General features: G+C 39.1%; 1 protein-coding gene and 1 non-coding gene across 2 annotated transcripts in view; one reads left to right on the forward strand and one right to left on the reverse strand.

The window, feature by feature from the left end:
• The window catches only part of Sarnp (SAP domain containing ribonucleoprotein), a 66,672-nt gene that overhangs the window by 23,537 nt on the left and 21,958 nt on the right, over nucleotides 1-21,177 (forward strand). Inside the window, exons 5-9 of the mRNA XM_004647097.2 lie at nucleotides 1,487-1,538; nucleotides 2,858-2,931; nucleotides 3,386-3,414; nucleotides 5,209-5,234; nucleotides 6,782-6,850. Of these exons, the coding sequence (XP_004647154.1) occupies nucleotides 1,487-1,538; nucleotides 2,858-2,931; nucleotides 3,386-3,414; nucleotides 5,209-5,234; nucleotides 6,782-6,850 (250 nt within the window). The remainder of the gene's footprint in view (nucleotides 1-1,486; nucleotides 1,539-2,857; nucleotides 2,932-3,385; nucleotides 3,415-5,208; nucleotides 5,235-6,781; nucleotides 6,851-21,177) is intronic.
• On the reverse strand, nucleotides 4,860-4,991 carry LOC111814297. Its single transcript, XR_002819320.1, has one exon. It is a non-coding gene; the product is annotated as a small nucleolar RNA SNORA72 (small nucleolar RNA).

Raw genomic sequence — 21,177 nt, forward strand, 5'->3', positions numbered from 1 at the left:
TATTTATTTATTTTGCCAGGCAGGTGCTTATGCTGCTGAGCTATCTCCTTAGCCCTTGGAGAATTTTTTTTTGTATGTAACTGATTAAGAGAAAATACTGTCAGTGAAGAATACAAATGTCTCACAAGTCCCAGAATGTGACTTGCATTTATTTTTTATATTGTAGAAAAATGTTTTTTTTTTTTTTAGGGGCTGGGAGATGGCTCAGTGGAATAAGTGCTTCTCTGGCGAGTGCAAGGGCCTGAGTTCAATCCCCGGTTCCGCAAAAAAATAGATTGTTTTTCTCTAGAGTTCCTTTCAATGAAGTCTCAGCATTGATTGTGTTTCATGAGAGAATGTGGAGGAAGTCATTAGCCTGGGACTGATGGATAGAACTGCTGTCTTAATGACATTGGACCTCAAGTAAAACTTTAAACTTTGAGACTTTACCTGAAAAGAGAAGGCTGGGAAGGATAGCCAGGAAGCGGAATGTATATGGGGATTTCTTTAAAAGTCAGAATCTTTAGAGCTGATTTAGGTCTTTTGAATATTTGAAAGAAAATTTCCTTGCTTTGTTTTTGGCTAGAAGTTCTGATAAACATGTCTTTCTGTTTTGATTTTGTTTTTCTTTAGCCAAAGTAGTAGCATATTGTAGGACTTAGTTATGGTCAGCAGGGGGCACTCATTGCTTGTCTGTCAAGGTACCTCCAACAAAAGAATGGAGAGCCAGAGTTCCTGTTCTAGAATTGCTTCCTCTGAAAATGTCATTAAGCCATTACTACTTTTCAGAGCATCAAATGGGAAAAGTGTCTGGGATATTGGAACAAAAGCCGCCCATGTCTCTAAATGAGGGACCTTAATGAGACTGGTTATGACCCACAGTTTTATGGGAGTTGTTTGGTGGAGAGTTAATGCCCTTCCATTTATTCTGGGTACTTCCGAACTTTGTCTCCCGTCCCTGTGGTCTCTTTTGTTTTGTCTTAAACCTTTTGACCAGTAACTTGCCATGTTTTCCTGATTCAAACCCCCCTTATACCTTTTTCCCACTCCCTTTGGTATTTTTATTTGTTCCACTTTCACTGTTTCATCTAGAGCTACAGTCCTGTGGGAGAAATAAGGGTTTTGTCAGAGGAAATTGGAGTTTATTATAGAGTGCTCATTAAATGTTATTATGAAAATTGAGACTTGACGGCACGGTCATTAGTCTAGAAGTAAATTTAAAGTTTCTAAAAGCAGATGAAATTATTTCTGGTATCCTTTGCATGTTTCTCTTCAACCCAATATGTTTAACCAGGCTTATTTCCCAATTACTTTGTTATACCTTAGCTAAAGTAGTTTACTGCTGTTTGAACTCATCTCAGTAGATGAGTAGTTTGGGAAACTAGAGTTGTAATGAACTTTATGTTTCATTAGAGGGAGGCAGAGGATAATACCTAGGTAAATTCTAATATATTTATAAAGTTTTGGCTTAGAATATCAGTTGACTGGTTTTTAAAAATTTTTCCAGGGCATCAGAGAAAAAAGTGGTAAAAATTACATCTGAGTTGCCACAGACTGAGGTATGTATTCTGCTCCTTAATAGAATAGTTTTCATTTCTTTTTTTAAACTTTATGTATTTGGTACAGGGTCTCATTATGAAGATCAGACTTGTATCGATCCTCCTGTTTCAGCTTCCCCAGCACTAGGATTATAGGCGTGTGGGCCACCATGCCCAGTCTTATTGGCCGGCATGGTGTGCCCAGGGGCCAGTACTGGGGAGTGAACCCAGGTTCTTGCTCTTGCATAGGCAGGTGCTTAGACCACTGAGATATCTCTGTGGTCCAGAATAGTCTTCATTTTGTTTCTTATCCTTTATTAAGTCTGCATCATTATCTTAAAATTTTTATTGTGGGGCTGGGGAGATAGCTCAGTAAAATAAGCACTCCCCTGGCAAGCACAAGGGCCTGAGTTCAATCCCCGGTCCTGCCAAAAAAAAAAAAAAAAAAAAAAAAAAAATTTTTAATTTGTAAGCAAACTACTAAAAAGTTTTGGTGTTGATTTCCCTACCAGTTATTATTAAGAAAATATTTGGACTACTTTTGAAGCTATAGTCTTTTTAATATATGATTTAGTAGTCTTAGTGGTAACTCTAATAATATGTTTACAAATGTAGGTTAGTTTGAGTAAATTGTGCCTTGGAAAAGTAACTGATATATATCCCTCTTAAATTGTTACTTGCTAGCTGGTGAGATTCAGATTTCTTTTAATTTTGTCTGAAGGAGTGAAACCAGGTTTCAGTTGAGATCTTGTGCTCAGTTTTGTATCTTCAAAGTAGAATCCCTGTAGAATGCCTTGAGATGGTGCTGCCTCATTTCTGATTGAAAGAAGTTACTGGTGTTAAGCAGACTATTTCTTTTGTCTCTTTTCAAAGGTTAGCCATAGTTTTTTGGTCATGGGTTTTATTTTTCTTTTCTGTTTCTGAGGGCATAAATTAATGAGTCTTTTTTCTGTTTGCTCTCTGGAAAACAGCTGTTCATTTAGCTCTGGGATGGGCACAACCTGATATCTTCCAGAACTGTCAGTATTTTTAGTCTAGACTCTTAAGAAATTACTTTGGCTGAGCATGGTAATACCTATCTATCATTCCAGTACTGTGGGAGGCTGAGGCAGGAGATCACAAGTTCAGTCCCAGTTAGGCAACTCATGAGACCTGTCTAAAAAATAAAAAGAGGTAGGGATGCAGCTCAGTTCAAAGATCTTGGTTTTAATACCCAGTCCCTCCCCCCACCCTGCTAAAAAAAAGAAAAGAAAAAATACTGTTCCTAATATTAAGGTAATGTCTCTATCTTTTTAAATCAGAAATTGAATTTTTCTCTTCTTTTGTCTGTTATCACTTAGAGAATGCAAAAGAGGGCTGAACGATTCAATGTACCTGTGAGCTTGGAAAGCAAGAAAGCTGCTCGGGCAGCCAGGTAAGTGTCACCAACCTTTTGGACCTGAGATACTAATGGTATACCTGAAAGTACAGATGTGACCTTATATCTATGTTTTGGATATAACTTGATTTTTAATAGACTAGTGACCCTGCAGAAAAGAAATAAGCATTTTTGACCCTGTTCAACACATCTCTAGTGATACGGTGATATAGTTATAGAATAGGCTTTATTACTAAATAGGGTTTTTGTAATAGATGAAAGTCAGAAACGGACTGCTGCTCCTCACTCTGATATAGGTTTTTGTAGCTTATTCTCTGGACTTTTGGTGAGAATGAGAGTGAACCTCTTTCATGGAGTTGTTAGAATTAGCTAATGATTGCAAAGCTTGAGATCACAAGCATGAAGTGTCACATGTACACTTGACACGGAGACAGACGATCAAGAGTGTGAACAGCTTCCTAAAAGTTAACTTTTTTTTTTTCTTCTATAGGTTTGGTATTTCCTCAGTTCCAACAAAAGGTAAGAATACAGACATTTTTCTGAGAAAGTTATCTTTATTCTTTTCTGATGTAACATTTCATTTGTCCAAATTAAGGTAAATTTGTTAGCTGTAGAAGTTTTTAGGAGGTTGTAGCATTTGCCTTTTTGGTTTAAATAAAATCATATTTAAACTTTCCTGAGCAATTAAGAGACGGCTCTGATATTAAAATAGAAGGAGGAGCCAACATTTGTCTTCCTTAGACATCTTCAGAGAAGTATCCAATACCTTGCTTATTTATTCTAGTATTTCATCAGCCTTTTTTTTTTTTTTTGAGACAGGGTCTTATTAGGCCTTGAACTCAGCTATATACTCAAGTTCATAACAATCCTTCTGCCTCAGCCTCCTGAGTGCTAGGTCTATAAGGTGTGTACCACCATGCCCAGCTGTCTAAAATATTGTGTACCTATTTAGTGTTATGGATTACTGTAAGTAATAAAAGAAGGTCTCACTGTGTAGTCCAGATGGGCCGTGAACTTACAGAGATCCTCTTGCTTCAGCTTCCCAAGTGCTGGAATTACAGGTGAGTGCCATCACACAAAGCAGTCTGAGAGTTTTAATTGGGGATTGAATCCAAGGCCTTCATATTGAGCTATATCCCCTGCCCTCTTTTCCTATGTGTTTTAGAATAGGGGCTCGGTAAGTTGCCCAGGCTGGGTTTGCACTTGTGATCCTCCTGCCTCAGTCTCCTAGAGTGCTCGGGTACCAGTCATAAGGTTGAAATTACTTAAAATGAGTTCTGGAAGGTATCAAGTAATTACTGACTAGCTGGGTGTCATGGCGCATGCCTATAATCCTGGCACTAGGATAGCTGGGAGTTCAAGGCCAGCCTAGGTTACATAGTGAGTTCAGGGTGAGCCTGAACTGCATTATAAGACCTGGTCTCAAAAATCAACAGAATTACTGAGTAGTTCAGGACTGAGCCTGCAAGTTGTTTTTTGTTTGTTTGTTTGTTTGTTTGTTTGTTTGTTTTTTGGGGTTTTTTTTTGAGACAAGGTCTCACTATGTAATTCAGGTTGGCCCTAAATTTGTAATGTTCTCCTACCTCAGACTCCAAAGTGCTGGGATTATAGGCGTGTGCCGCCATGCCCAGCTCTTTTCACTTATTATGTACATTTGTTTGTAAGTTTTTGTATAGATGTTATATTTTCATTTCTCTTGGTCATGTATATCTAGTAGAACAATTGGTAGGTCATATGGTAACTGTATTTAACTTTTTTTTTTAACGTTTACAGTTCATTTAACGGTAACTGGAATGTTCACAATGTCCAAACTTAGGTTACACATTCTTTAGACAAATCTGAGTATTAGTTACAATTATTGGGGGCAGGGGAGATAGCTCAGTAGAATAAGCGCTAAGCGCAAGGGCCTGAGTTCAATCCCTGGTTCCGCAAAAAAACAAAACAAAAACAATTATTTGGATCTGGTTTATCACCAGCATTTATAAAACCAGACCTAGGGAAAGATCTAGGTGTGGGGACACATGCATGGTCTTGCTATAGCAAATTTTTAGCCTGCCCTGATTATGACACAATCAGAACAGCAAGAATATTCACAGTGTATTTAACTTATTAAGAAACTGAAAACAGCTGCTTGTTCACAACAGTGAATGTAGACATGATACCTACATGTGTTTTATGCCTCCTTTTGTCATCATAGGATGAAGGACATTTGTCCCAAGTACAGTTTTTATGCTATTCTAATTTGGTTTAAAGACTGTTGACTTCCTTTATGGTTTTAAAAATATTAAATAAAATTTTTATTTGATTTCTTAGGTCTGTCATCTGATACCAAGCCTATGGTATGAAACCTTTCTTCTGTTCTCCCTTGCAGGACTAGATAATAACATTATACAGTTAGTTTTAAAGTTAGAGACTTCCCCCCCCCCCTTTTTTTTTTTTTCAGAACCGGGATTGAACTCAGATCCTTGCGTTTGCCAGTCAAGCACTTATCCTACTGAGCCATCTCCCCGGCCCCTAGAGACTCCCCTTTCTCCCCAAATCAGTGAACTCTTGAGTCATGAGTTTAGTGACCATTTTTGTACAATTATTATATATCCTAGATAAAAAGAAATTGTCCTGGGGCATATGCAGAGGTCAGGAAAATTGCCATATATTTAGTTATTCCAGATATTTTCCATTCTGTGATGTCTCTTTTTGAAAAAATGACTGGATTTTGTTAGCTAAAAGACAATCCTTTAAAAATTAAATTTTTTAAAAGGGCTGTGGAGATAGCTCAGCAGTATAAGTGCCTGCCTGGCAAATGTAAGGTCTTGAGTTTGATCACCAGTACCACAAAATAAGTAAATGAATGAATGGATGAATTAATGAATGACAATCCTTTGATTGTATGGTACTGGAGTCTTAGGCCTTGTCTGATGGCTGTATTTAAATATTTTTATGTTACTGGAGGTTAAATCCATAGCCAGGCAAGAACTCTACTAGGAAACCGTATCCCCCATCCCCCAGTGGTGGGTTTTTTTTTTTTTTTTTTACATTTTCTAGCTTTTATGAATATTAGTAACGCTAATAGCTCTCAGGCATATATATACCTCCAATAGCTTTAGGTAATGTTTTATGTTTACCATGAAAGGATCAATAGAAGCAATGTATGAGCTCTATTTGTAGGTACTATTTTGGTATTTTTCAAATTACCTATTAAGTATAAAATCATGGGATAAAGAATGGTAGAATGTTTTTTGGGCCTTAGTAACTAGTCTCTATGTTTAGAAAATAGAAACATGCAGTGGTAGAATATATTCAGCCTTTTGAAATCCTGCTTTTAGGGATACTATTCAGTATTTTAAGTGAAGTTGAAATACTTTATTATTGTCATTTATTGTTGTTATTAAAATATGCCGAATCTTATGACTGCAACTCTTATCAAGGTTTCCAAGAAAAGAGAGGAAAGAGAATTGAGTAGCCATAGTACATTTGAAAATGTAAGCAACTGTATTTGTCTTTACTTGAAAGTAGAGTTAAAAACTACTGCAGAGGCTGTTTATATGAGTTGTTGATTTTGGATTGAATGATGGACTTGCTTAGAGATGATTATTTATTACATGTGTTTGGTTTTTTTGAGCAGTGTTTGACTTGCATACTTTGATCTTACACCCTTCCTTAGGATCTCATCACCTGTGATGAATGAAGGAGACAGGGCTAAGTCTTGTACTATATTATATTACACAAGAGGCCTTCTAAATCACTGGAATGGATGGGTACTGCTTAGTTTTTGAGTTTGGGACATAGCTATTTTTTATATTGTAGTCATAAACTAGGCTTTGGACTATAATTTCTACCTTCTTTATATTCTATTTTGATATTTAAATGTATTCCTGTGTTTTTGTAGGTTAACCTGGATAAGCTAAAGGAAAGAGCACAAAGATTTGGTTTGAATGTCTCTTCAATCTCTAGAAAGGTAATGTACATTGCATGAAAGTGCTGTTTTGGGGCCGGCGAGATAGCTCAGCAGACTAATCACCTGCTTATGCAAGTGCAGGGACCGGGTTTAATCCCTGACACCGTAGGCAGCACTAGCCCTGCTCTGGGCATACTGAGCTGGCCACCAAGACCTGGCATGGTGGCACACACCTGTAATCCCAGCACTGGGGAGGCTGAAAACTGGAGGATCATTACGAGTCTGAGCTGCATAGTGAGACCCTGTACCAAATACATTGAGGAAGAAAAAAAAAAGGGCACTGTTTTTACAATCCTAAGCAGCATGAGGGACTGTCATAGACTGTAAATAACACTCCTGGGAATGTGGCCAGCTATTCTGCACTTCATATCACATGATCTTTTGAATTTTGAACACCTGTGTCACCTTTCTCTGTGTGACTATTAAGTATATTACAGGAACTGTTTCATTATTGTGTTCAGTAGTACTTTCACCCAGGTCATGAAAACACAGTCTCTGTTTCTCTTTGTTAAGATGTTGAATACAAGAATGTTAGAACTTTTGAATCTAGATTTACTCTTGCATCCCTGAAATAAAGCTCACTTTGTTGTAAAAAAAAAAAAAAAAAGAATGTTAGAACTTATTACATATATTTTAACTTCTAATATAAAAATAAGGAAAATTAAGTAATGAGGCAGTCCTTTCTTTAGATCAATAGTAGTGCGTAGAAACAAATTGAAGTTAGGTGAAACAAATATAAGAAAAATACTTCATTCTTCCCACACCTTTGCTAACTCAGAGGGGCAAAATAATTTTGTTTATTAAGCAAAATGATTTTTTAAACTTCATCTTGGACTGATTAGTTCTTTATTGGTGCCTTTACCATTTTGCTAAGGACGTTGAAGAAAATAATAAGGTTTTTTCTTGTTTGTCTAGAGCATGTGATCCTCAATCTTTGTTTTTTGAGAATGTGAAGGGGGCCAGGGAGATGGCTCAGAAGAGTAAGCGCTTGCCTGGCAAGCACAAGATCCTGAGTTCAATCCCCAGTACCAAAAAAAAAAAAAAAAAAAAAGTGGCAGCGTATTTGATACTTCTTTTTTTTTGTTTTGTTTTGCGGAACTGGGGATTGAACTCAGGCCCTTGCACTTGCCAGAGAAGTGCTTATTCCACTGAGCCATCTCCCTGGCCCTAAAGTATGTGCTGTTTATTTATTTTTGGCAGAACTGGGGATTGAACTCAGGCCCCTGAGCTTGCCAGGCAAGTGCTTATTCCGCTGCGCCATCTCTCCAGCCTAAGAGGGAAGGGATGTGGCATCCAGGTTTTTCGTTTGTTTGTTTGTTTGTTTGACAGAACCGGGGATTGAACACAGGCCCTTGCGCTTGCCAGGCAAGCGCTTATTCTACTGAGTCATCTCTCCAGCCCCAGGGTATTTGAAAGTAGGAAAAAACATCATTTAAAAAACAACATTAACCATGGCCAGACATGGTGTACATTTCTGCAGTCTCTGGACTTAGATGAGGCAGAAGGGTTGCTGTGAGTTCAAGACTCACATAGTGAGTTCTAGGCCATCCTGAACTGCATAGTGAAACCGTGTCTTGAAAAAAAGAAGAAGGGCTGGTGAGATGGCTCAGTGGTCTAAAGCACCTACTTAGAACAAGTTTAGCAAAGCAGAGGGACCGCGGTTCAATCCCCCAGCACCACATGCCAGCCAGCCCCGCCCCCTGGTGGGCTGAGCTGGCCACACACACACACACACACACACACACACAAATAAATAATTAAAAAAAAAAAAGAAAACATTAGCCAAGCATGGTGGCATATACTGTAATTCTAGCACTTGGGAGGCTGAGGCAGGAGTGTGAGTTTGAGGATACGTTCAGGCTATATAGTGAGTTCATGGCCGGTCGGAACTACATGGTGAGACCATGTCTCAGAAAAAAGGAGTAACTCTGCATTAGCAGGATTCTACTGCAAAAGTGTTAATTTAACATCCCCAAAATCTCAATGGCTCACAACAGTGGCTTGTATTCTCTGTCATGAGTCTATAGGTCATCTTAGGCAGTATTCTTTAAGCTATGAGTTATGTTCAAGACTTCTGTGTCTTCCATTGTATAGTGCAATTTTGAGGCACATCAGTTACTTAAGGTCTTTTCTCATATTGGAGGGTAGAAGCTTTTCAAAGGGCCATCAGGTATATGTCACAAATTTAATTTCCTAAGAGCTGATACACCATCATTTCTGCCAACACTATCTTGGGCCCTTGAACAAAATCACACCGCAGGGCCCGGGGAGACAAGCGCAGGGTCTTGAGTTCAGTCTCGGTACTGCAAAAAAACAAAAAAACAAAAAACAAAACAAAAAAAGAAGTCACATTGCAAATCCAGCATCAGTGAAGTCTTGATGACTAGCCCCTCCATTCTGGGCTCAAAAGTCTGAAATCAAGTTACTAACAGGACAGTACTATCTCTGAAAGCTGAATAGAGGAGACCTGTCTTCTTACATTTCTGGTGACTTGAGGTTGTGTTTTGGCTATTGCAGTATGACTCCCCAATATCTGCCTTCATCTTCACATTATTTCTGATATTAGTGTGGAATTGTTTAGGAAGTTGTTGGGTGAAAATCTCAACATTGGTTATATTTTTTCATTTATGAAAAAAAAAAAAGTGCTGAAATCAGCTGTGGTACCACCGTATAGAACATATAACTTTGCATGCAGCTGTGCTCTTTCTTTTTTTAGGTTACACTTTTGGATGGGTGAGGGATTCAATCAGGGCTTTGAATATAGCAGGCAAGCACTTTGCCACTGAGCTGTATCTCCAAACCTAGGTTACATTTGTAATGGCTTATTAGAAATATACTCTTAGGTCTATGCACCTAGCATGTTGCTGAGAAGACCATAGGTGAATAGTAGAAATATTTGCTTATGTGAAATTAGAGAAAAAATTGGGAGTTAGGAGTTGGGCAGAGTATAAGGGTTTTTTTTTATGTTGTTACATGTATTCTCTGCAATCAAATGATTACTTGTGAACTTTACATAAAATGCACTAATTTGCACTGTGTTTTAAGATACATGTGTATGTGTTTAGAGCAATAAAACTACCACTCACATTAGAGAAGGATTCTTTTCGGTTCTCTTAGGCTGCCTTCATGGTGGGTGTGCTATGGCTTGGGGATTAAATCGCTGTCCCCTGTGACTGACTGTGTTTGCCCAAGTGGCACGTTAAACAACTGAGCTAACTGGCAAGCCCCCATCCCACCCACATTAGAATACTGAACAAAAATGTAACACATAGGGCTGGGGAGATGGCTCAGTAGAATAAGTGCTTCCCTGGCAAGCGCAAGGGTCTGAGTTTAATCCCCAGTTCTACACATACACACACAAAAAAATCTAACACATAAATGCCACATGAAGTGGCATTTTTTTTTAGGTGGAACTGGGGATTCAGGCCCTTGTGCTTGCCAGGCAAGCGCTCATTATACTGAGCTATCTCCCGGGCTCCTGAGCTATCTCCCCGGCCCCAAGTCTCTTAAATGTGAAGTGTTTCTATAATATTGTTACTTCTGCTTTCTATTTCTATGACCTGAACAGTTTTTGTTACCTTTATCTTTTTTGGTGAGTTTTTTAGTTTTTGTTTCTTTAGACAGGATCTGGCGCTGTAGTTCATGCTTTGTAGTTGAACTCACTATTTAGTCTGTATTGTCCTTTGAATATACAACAATCCCCCTCCTCAGCCTCCCAAGTGCTGGGATTATAGGTGTTTGCCACCATACTCATTACCTTTAATCTTTCTTATCCTTTATTTTATACAAGTGTGAGTATCTTAATTAAGAGCTTGATTTTTAAACTTCAATTTGGATCTTATAGTTGGGAATTTAATGTATTTGAGTATCATTTATCTCTATTTCTATCAGTATCTTTTATATAAGTCTTAGCACTTCTTTAGTGTTTTTCTTTTGCTACTTTTTCCTGGTGTTTCATTTTTTTTGTAATTCTAGAAACTTGAGGAATCAGGGCTGGGGAGATAGCACCTACCTGGCAAGTGCAGGGTCCCAAGTTTGATCCCTGGTAAAAACCTCCCCCCCAAAGAAAGAAAGAAAATATGTACTCTTCTTGCCCACACTGAGTGACAAATTGACTTATATTGACTACTAGTAATACTGATGCAGTGATAACTGATTTTCCCAAAGTTCAGGGCTGGGAAGATGGCTCAGTGGAATAAGCACTTCCCTGGCAAATGCAAGGGCCCAAGTTCAATCCCTGGTTCCGAGGGGGGAAAAAAAAAAGGTTATAAAAAACAGGGGGGGGCGGGGAGATGGCTCAGTAGAATAAGTGCTTCCCTGGCCAGCGCAAGGATCTGAGTTCAATCCCCAGTCCCGCAAAAAAAAAAAAAAAAAAAAAAAGTTCATTTAGCCAATTTTTCAGAGAAGGTTGATACACTTTCTTAACCCCTTGATATCTAAGAATGTGTTCTAGTTGCCTTCATACGGAAATACTAATTTGGTAAAGTATATAATTCTTGGTTAAAAAGATTTTCTTTTAAAACTCAGTAAATATTCAGTTGTCTTCTGGCATTTAGAATTGTACAACAAAAATGGGAGGTCTTTCTGAGTTTTACATCTTTATAGGTAATCTGCTTTCTGTCTGGATACTCTTTTTTTTTGGTACCAAGGATTGAACTCAGGACCTTGCACTTGCCAAGCAGGCACTTATTCTGCTGAGCTATCTCCCCAGCCCCTCATATTTTTTTGAAACAGGATCTTGCTATGTAGTTCAGGCTAGCTTTGAACTCACTATGTAGCCCAGGGTGGCTTTGAACTTTGTGATCCTCCTGCCTTAGCCTCACAAGTGCAGAGATTATAGGCATGAAACCTATATAGTGAGACTTTAAAAAAAATTTAATTAAAAAATCAGCCCCAGTTATCCTATCTGTCATTACTGTTCTCTTGTTTAGTGTGTACTCTGCAAGGCGGCAAGGCAAGAGTAGATTGATTGGGGCTGGCTTTTTTGGTCCTTAGTTTTCAAAGCTGATTATTTTCTGGTTAGATCTTATTTTCAGAGAAATGGGGTTATTTCAGCTCCATTTGCTTGCCCTCTGTTTCAGGTATTCCTATTATATATAAATAATATCTTTTCAATGAGGCCTTCTCTCTTGTTGTATCTTCATTTCTTTGGCCTTTCCTCTGCATTCTATGAGAATTTCTTTTGTTTTAGATTTATTTCACTTGAGATTGGGTATGTTCAGGATGGGATAGCCATTATTTAGCATTTATTTCAGCAATTTTATTTGGTGACTAACCTTGCTTACATGCTTCCTTTAATTCTAATACCAAGAAACCTTCTGTTTGCTCTACACTGTCGTCTTTATAATTAAACATATACTGTTTTGTTTTTTGCGGAACCGGGGATTGAACTCAGACTGTAGCGCTTGCCCAGGGAAGCACTTATTCTACTGAGCCATCTCCCTGGCCGTAAACACATATTGTTAATGAACTGTTTTTTGGTGTGGGTTTTTGTTTTTTTTTTTGGTATCAGGGTTCAAACACAGGACCTTGTACTGGCCAACCAGCTGCTCAAGCCACTGAGCTGTCTCCCCTGCCCCTGAACTCTTTCTAGCTTGTCTATGGAAACCAGTACCTGTTTCAAGGGGAAAGATTTTTCTGTTTACATAGGTCTGTTCCTTCTTCTTTTTTGTTTTATTTTATTTTTTTATTTTTTTGGCGGAACTGGGGATTGACCTCAGGCCCTTTCGCTTGCCAGGGAAGCGCTTATTCCACTGAGCCATCTCCCTGGCTTGTTCCTTCTTCTGAACTGTGGTATTATGACCTTTTTGACAATACTTCTTGATAGTGGAGTCCAAATAGTATATGAATCTTATTTACTTATTTCTTTTTGTAGACAGGATCTTGCTGTGTCGTTCAAGCTGGCCTCAAACTCTGAGCAATCCTGCATTAGCCTCCTCAGTGCTGAGATTGTAGGTGTGCGTCACCATACCCAGTTTAATAGATGATTCTTAAATCACGTGTAACTTAACTGGGAAGAATTACTATGATCCAAAAGTCATTTATGTTGTGCTAGATAGTGAAGGGCATGGGTGCTTGGGTCTATGGATGCCTCTTTCAGGTCTGTGTTTCCCACGCCTCTTTTTTTGTGACCTTGGGGTTGGATAGAGGTCTTCCTATATGCTGGGCAAGGGTTTGAGTACTGACCCACACCCCAGCTATTTCCTTTTTATTTTAATTTTGAGATAAGGTCTCACTAATTTCCTACATTGGTCTCAAATTATTGGATGATCTTCCTGCCTTAGCCTCTTGAGTGCTGGGGTCCCCATTCCCAGTAAATACCTGTAATACTTGTAGAAAATATATGTCCTAGTTATTTTTTTCATTGCTGAGAGAAATAACCCAACACCCAAAGTTAAAGGAGTAAAGGTGTAACTTATAGGGGCCAGTGAGATAGCTCAGTATTATAGGGGCCAGTGAGATAGCTCAGTAGAATAAGCACTTGCCTGGAAAACTCAAGGGCCTGAGTTCAATCCCCAGTTCTGCCAAAAAAATTAAAAAAAAAAAGTAAATAAAGTTTATTATAGCTCACAATTTGTAGAGGGTTTGATTCATGGTTGGCTGGCTCCAAGGCAGGTTGACAGGGACGGGAGATAGCTCAGTGACATAAGTGCAGCCTGGCAAGCATGAGGTGCTGAGTTTGGTCCCTGGTACCAAAAATAAAACAGCAGGGTGACATGACAGAGGGGCATCATAAAGGAAAAAGTTCCTGATAGGCAGAAGCAGAAAGTGACAACAACTGTCTTTTGTATTCTGTTCAGACTACCTGCCCTTAGGGAAGATAGCATTCACACCAGGGTGGGTGACCCTTAATCCTAGCATCACACCATGAATCAATACCGGTAACACAGACTCTAGTTCTAGGCACCTCTGTAAAGTTCCACCTATGACTACATGAGGCTTTGTTGGGGGACATCTAGGTATAAGCCATAACATTTTACCCCTGGCTCCCAAAAAACTCATGTGCATTTCTTTGTGCTTGAGGCATTTAGTCTGTCTCCAAGAATTGCCAGAGTCCAAGCCTGAAGTCATTTGCAACTCTCCCCAGCACACACACATAAATGAAAAAAAAGGTAAACACTTGCAACAAATGGCACAAAGTAAACAGTTCCCATTCCAAATATGAGGATAGAAAAGAGTAGGACCAAAGCAAGTCCAAAGTCCTACAGGGTGAATATTAAGTCCTGTAATCCCATGTCCAGTGTGTGAGACAGTCTGTGCCAAGATGTAAACTCTGAAGAGCTTGGGTGACTCCACCCCTACAGCATTTCTGGTGGTTGTAGATCCTATGGCTTTTCTCTTTGGCCAATTTTGTTCACTCTTGGAGCTTTCCTCAGTTGATCGACAACATGGCTTCTCTAAAATTTGGGAATGTCCCTTGTACCTTTGGCTTTGCACTCAAAGCTTCACATAGTGCCCTGTTGGGTGCACTACCTGGCCTCTCAGGCCTTCTTCTAAAATTGAGGTGGAAGCTTTGCCAGCTAGTGCAGTAGCTGGGTTTTCTTCTTGATTGTAAGGATCAAATTCCTGTATCACTGAGCACTCTGAACTCAGTCCTGAGCAACAGATTCTCCAGGCCTGTGGGGCTCTCTTGTCAGAGTAGTATTTCACTATTGCAACCTTGAGGCTGCAGAAGGTGGAGTTCTGGTGTTTCTTATGATGTTGTCAGGCCATATTTTCCATTGTCCTATTCCTTCTCAGCAACCAGGTTCACTGCTCTGTCTTTGCAGGCCACAGCTTTATTGGAGCTTCTTTTCTGGGCAAATTCACAATGTTTTGAATCATTCTGCTGAAGATTTGTGCTTAATTCTTTTTTTTTTTTTTGGCGGAACTGGGGATTGAACTCAGGCCCTTGCACTTATTCTACTGAGCTATCTCCCGGGCCCCTCAATTCTTAACATAGACCTGGCTAAAAGCCCCCAGCCATGCCACCACCTCAACATTCAGCTGCCTTGAAATTTCTTATGCAGTATCAATTAGTCCTCTGCCATTAATTTCAGCATTAGGCAAAAATCTCTGGACATGAGGAAAATGCAGACAAACTTTTTTCCAAAGCATAACATATAACATCTGCAGTCCAACAGCCAATGCAGTCCTTCCCAGAGAAGGAGAAACCTCCTGAACTTGGTCTACTGATAGCATTTCTGTAGCATTCTGGTCTTTTGAGCTTTGGCCAGACTGTTCCATCATGTACAGCTTAAGGCATTCCAAGGCTGCTTTTTCTGCTGGTACCTCCAGACTTTTCCAGATTCTTCCAAAGACTCCTAACCCACATGATCAGATACAGTCACAACAATGGCCCCACTCCCAATTCCAAAACCAATTTTAATTACTTTTCTTATTGCTGAGACAAAATACCTGACACCCAGAGTTAAAGGAGAAAAGGTGTATTGTAGCTCAGAGTTCATAGATGTTTCAGTTTATAGTTGGCTGGCTCCAAGGCAGGGTAGCACGGCAGAAGAGCAACAGGAGAAACAGTTTGTGATAGGCACAAAAGCAGCAAGTAGTAACACAGCTCTCTTTCTGTCCCTTATATATTATCCAGGCTACCCAGTCTTAGGGAAGGTGGCACTGACACCCTATGATAGACCCTTCATCCTACTGTTGCATCCTAAACCAGTCCCTAGTATTACATCCTTAACCCCAGCATCACATACTCTATATCCAAACACCTCTCAAAAGCTCTACCTGTGGCTGCATGAGGCTTTGGGGAGATACCTAAATACAAGCCATGACAATATAAACAGTTGCAAGAGTAAATCTGGAAGGGTGGAAGATAAAGAGGGAATAAGAGATAAAAATTTTTCTTTTCGGGGTTGGAGAGATGGCTCAGTGGTCTAAAGCACCTACTTGGAACAAGCTTGGCAAAGCACAGGGACCGCGGTTCGATCCCCAGCACCACATGCCAGCCAGACCCGCCCCCTGGTGGGCTGAGCTGGCCACACACACAATAAATAAATGTAATAAATAAAAATAAATAAATATTAAAAAAAAAATTTTCTTTTCCAGTAACTTCCCCTAGAATTTAGTGTTTTTTATCTAAATCTTGAAATTGCAGCTGGCTTGAGAGTCTGTTTTTTGTTTTTTTGTTTTGGTGGTACCAGAGATCGAACTCAGGACCTTGTGCTTGCCAGACAAGCACTTATTCCACTGAGCTATCACCCTGGCCCCTTGAGAGTTATCTGGTTCTAAGACTTGTGCTTGTCTGTTACTGGAGATAAGTTGCTACCTCAGATTTGTTGGCCAAAGTTTGTGACGTCCTTATGTATACATGTGTAGCCTAGCTAGATCAGCGCATTTCTGTCTACCTCATCATGGAGTTCTGGGTTCCAGAACAGCCTGTAAAATTTGGCCACTTTTTTTTCAGTTTTATAGTTCTCTTGACACAAAATTGTTTGGTATGGAACAATTAATAAAGGGTAATACAGAGATCTCTCTTTGTCGTAGTGCTCCAGACAAGTCAGTAAGAAACCCTTCTCCTATTCATGTCCCTGTACACACACGCACACGCACACGCACACAGCACAGAGTTTGCATTTGCCTGATCCAACTTCAGGCCCTATTTGCTTTCTCTTTCTTTTTAGACTTGGCTGCAGGGCAGTATACATGAATAGAGAGTAAGTATGTGAGAACAAATGAACAAAAAATCAATAGTATTTATGGCTGATTTTTAGTTTTATTTATTATTTTAGTGTTTTGAGGCAGGGTCTCACTGTGTAGTTCAGGTTGGCCTTGAATTCACTGTGTAGCCCAGGCTGGTCTCAAACTCACAAGGATCCTTCTGCCTCTGTCTCCCAAGTGCTGGGATTATAGGCATGTGCTACTATGCCTGGTGATTTTTTTTTTTTTTTTTTAAGATAACACAATCTGAGCCAGGCATGGTGGTGCATACCTGTAATCCTAGCACTGGGGATGCTGAGACAAGAGGATCACTGTGCATCTGAGATGCATAGTGAGACCCTATACCAAATAATAAAGTTATAATCTGCTCATCTTGATATGTTGGATTGACAACCTGCACATACTACAGATAGGACGTACAAATAGAAAACGGAGTATCTGATATTCTTCTAGGCTGAGTTTTGCATGAGTACTCAGTTTTCAGTTCCATTACTATACTATAAACATAGGCACTACACAGAAACTTAAAGAAATCTGGTTTCCCATATTCACAGCCCTCCCTATTATCTTTCCCTTTTTCACTGCCCAGTAAAGATCTGTTCATGTTTCTACTTCAGCTCTCAGTGAATAGGATCCTGTTGGTTTAGGATAATGAGAAGTGACAGGGTAAAGAATAGTACTGGCATTTATAGACATTTTTTTACAGAAGAGGCTGTAAATTGCCCCTTCCAACTCTTTGGACTATTTAAGGATAGAATGGCATGCCTTTTCTCATGTAAGCCTCATGGTGACTATGGGCTAAGAAACCTCTTACCCTCGCAAGTAAAACAAAACCTAGATAAATAAGATCAGCCTGGTTGGTTCTGCTTGATCACCAGCTTCGATTTCAACCGTTTTGTGCTTGACTGGTTGGGTTTTTTTTTTTCCTGCCTGTCAGTTTTCCATGCCTCCCAAGAAAATTTAATGTTTGAGTCACTTCTTTTGGTGAAAGATAGGACTTGGCCTGACACAGAGGAAATATGTTTTTAAAAGCCATAAGAATTTGATAGAGGAAGTGAAGATGGTAAGCCCCCAAATTGATACGTGCTGGTCAAAAGATACTAGCTTTGGTAAAAGGTAAATGTAGGCTTAGAGTTGTAATATTAACTAATTTGTGAATGTAACTAATTTGAGTGCATCATTTTATTTTGAAACATAGGCATACTTGGAAGGGTGAAATTTGATATTACAGGAGTTTATGCAGTTTAGGCTGGCCTTGAGCCACTCTGTAACCCAGGCTGGTCTCAGACTCGCTGACTTTGGTGTAGAGGTTAGCCATGACATGTGGACAAAAGAATTAAGTTCATATTGTGCATTTCCAAGTGAGTGATTTTCTCAGATGTACACTACAGTTGCGAACAGTGTTGTATTCTTTATCCCTTAGGCCTTGACTACCTTGTGGTTTAAGATTGTAGTTTTGTCTAGTACCGAAATAGGTAACTTACTATGGTAAGTATTGTGTAACTCTTGGCTATCAAGTGGTTACCATTTCTTTTTGGTTTTTTTCCCTTTTTTTTTTTTTTTTTTTTTTTTTTTTCCCAGTACTGGGGATTGAACTCAGGACCCTGCGCTTGCCAGTCAAGTGCTTATTCTACTGAGCAATCTTCTTGGCCCCCTCTCAGATGGTACACAATTAGGGCTTTTTAGTTGGGTATGCATGTATAAATCTTTTCAAAAAATAACTGGGATTCTGCATAAGAGGACATTTCCAGCACAGAATTTGAGAAACAAAGGAATTAAAGCTTAAACTGTGGTGCAGAACATGGTGGATTTTTTTTTATTACTATTTTTTATTTTTTAGGGAAGGGTCTACAATGTGTTCAGGGTCTCACTACTAGATTGGACTTGTAGTGATCCGCCTGTTTACAGCCTCCCAAGAGCTGGGATTACAGGCATGTGCCACCCTACCCAGTCTCAATTGCCATCTCAGTGCGCCCTAGGGATGGGGCCAGCATGGCAGGCCTGGGGATCAAACCATTGGCCCTTGCACCTGCTTGCTGGTGCTTTAATCCGTTGAGTTATTTGGCTGGCCCTAAGGAATATTTTTAAAGTGGATAGTGGTTGAAGAATTAGGTCCCAGAATAAATTGGAAGGATTTTTGTGTGTGTGTGTGTGTGTGTGTGTGTGTGTGTGTGTGTGTGTGGCTGGCTGAGGCTGCCTTAAGGGCAGGTCTGGTAAGGCATGAGGATCTGGGGATCGCACCACAGAATCCTGAGCCTGACTGCTTTGCTTAAGCAGACACTTAAACAACTGAACTAATAAGCGGGTCCCTGGTCGCAGAATAAATTGGAAAAGTAACCTGCTAAGTATGTTTGGGTTCTTTCTGAAAATACTCAAGTAGGAATGCCCTGGCCAATTATAAAACTTAATACTTCGTTATCCTTTCTCATGGAGAGAAGAATACAGATAAAATTGTATGTGGGGGAAAATGTCATTGTAGGCCCTACTAGTCATACCTGATTGATAAGGACTTCGGGAGAGAATGCCCCCTTCATCCCTTACTGTCTGCTTTCACAAAAATGCTTCTTGTACTTCAGAAATTGTGTTCTTGTATCTTAGATTAGCAAGCAAAAAGAGTTAAGAATTGGTTATATACAGAGTGTCCTCAACTTAAAGTGACTTGAACAAACGGTTTTTGGTTTGGTGACAGTGTAGCATTGTACAGTCAGTTCAAACAGTACCTCACATTTTGAAATTTTGAAATTTGGTCTTTTCCTCTACTAGTGTTATGTGGTAGGATACTCCTGTCATTAGCATCAAGTTGTAGCTTCCATTCCTCCATGTGATCATCAGGGTAAAAAGCAATAATATTCAGTAGGTTAAAAAAAAAAGTAAAGGGGCTGGGAAATGGCTCAGTGGAATAAGCACTTCCCTGGTAAGTGCAAGGGCCTGAGTTCAATCCCCAGTTCAAAAAAAAAAAAAAAAAAAAAAATTCAGTAGGTTAGATATATCAAATGCATTTTTAATTTAAAATGTTTTCAATTTATGATAGGCTTTGGGAGAATATAACTCCATGTAAGATGGAAAGCATATGTATAAGGTAGACAAGAGATAACAGATGAGAGTAGGTGAATTTTACAAAGATCTAAGAAAGATCTCACATAACACTAGTAACAATAAAAAGAGTATGTTTGTTACTTCTACCTAAAAAGAAAAGTAAAAAAGACCTCACTGAGTCTTCAGGATTTCTTGAGTAGTTTTTCTCAGAACAGCTTAAGGCTCAACAAAATGAAACCTCTCCTTTAAATTTATTTTTAATTCACAACACTTAGAAAATAAATATTTAGTATTTTCAAGGCAGTACACACAATGTGTAATTTTTTTTTTTCTTCTCCCTCCCCTTTAAGATAAAAATGTACACTCGTTTCCCTCTACTAGCCCAATGAAACAAACCTTACAGGAGTGAAGAAGGAGCTGTTTAAAGAACAAACAATAGAGAAAACTCTCTGACCTCAGTTTATCCTGTCATCTGGTTCTTCATTTGTCCCTGCTGAGGAACAGAAGTTGTCTTTTGTGTGTAACACAAATACATCTTCACCTCCCTCTTTTCCCACTCCCCCCTCCACCCACTCTTCTCACTCCCTTCTATTATGGTCCCAATGAATGATGTCATTATGTGTGCCATTCAACTGCTGTTGAACCACTTGGCTTATAGGAATTTGGAAGAGCAAAGGGGCAGGCAGAATGGAATTTTTCTCTCCTCTGCCCAGGGCTCTTGAAAATGTGTTCTAATTTTAACTAGAGAAGCAGGAGTGGAGTTTTTTCTTAGCTTAGGTTCTCCTTCTGCTCTTCCACTGTGCCCCCATCCACAGATATACTTTTCACCTAGTTATGCAAGAGGAAAAAAATAATTGAATAAGAAATGTTAGGGTATAATTTAAAATTTTAGTATATGTACTGCCGAAGCGAGCACAATATAATTTAAAATTTTAAAAGAAAAATGTTTTAAAATTTGGGGATGTTAAAATTTGGGGATTGAAAAAAAAAATTAGGAGTGTACAGTGAAATATTTGATACTACATCACCATTTATGGTTTGTGTTTTGCCCTATCTTGCCCAAATTTCAGTCATAAACTGGATATTGAAAGAGGTCTTTTTTTTTTTTTTTTTTTTTTTTTTGACAGAACCGGGGATTGAACTCAGACCCTTACACTTGCTAGGGAATCGCTTATTCCGCTGAGCCATCTCCCCAGCCCCATTAAATTTTTCTTTACCCAAGGAGTTTCTGATAATTAGACTTTTCTCTGTCAGGTAAGGTAGGTGGTTGAAATCACTATGTGTTTGCTCTATTTGATGTTTTTACTCAGATTTTGTTCAGCTTGAAACAAAAGAACAATAGGTAAGAAAATTTGTAGTTAAACAGTAACTCTTCTACTCAATTCCTTATTTCCATTTGTGTCTTTGAATTCCTTTTTTCCATTCCAGAATCAGTGAGTTTGATTTAAAACAAAACAAAACAAAACAAAAAGTTTTATGCCTCTCTGTGATCTCTACTTTTCCAAGAGTAAACAGCCTGAAAAAGTATGAGATTCTTGGGCTGGGGAGATGGCTTAGTAGAATAAGTGCTTGTCTGGCAAGTACAAGGGTCTGAGTTCAATCCCCAGTTCCACCAAAAAAAAAAAAGTATG

The sequence above is a fragment of the Octodon degus genome, unplaced genomic scaffold (assembly GCF_000260255.1).
Source record: "Octodon degus isolate 3935 unplaced genomic scaffold, OctDeg1.0 scaffold00287, whole genome shotgun sequence".
Taxonomy (NCBI): domain Eukaryota; kingdom Metazoa; phylum Chordata; class Mammalia; order Rodentia; family Octodontidae; genus Octodon; species Octodon degus.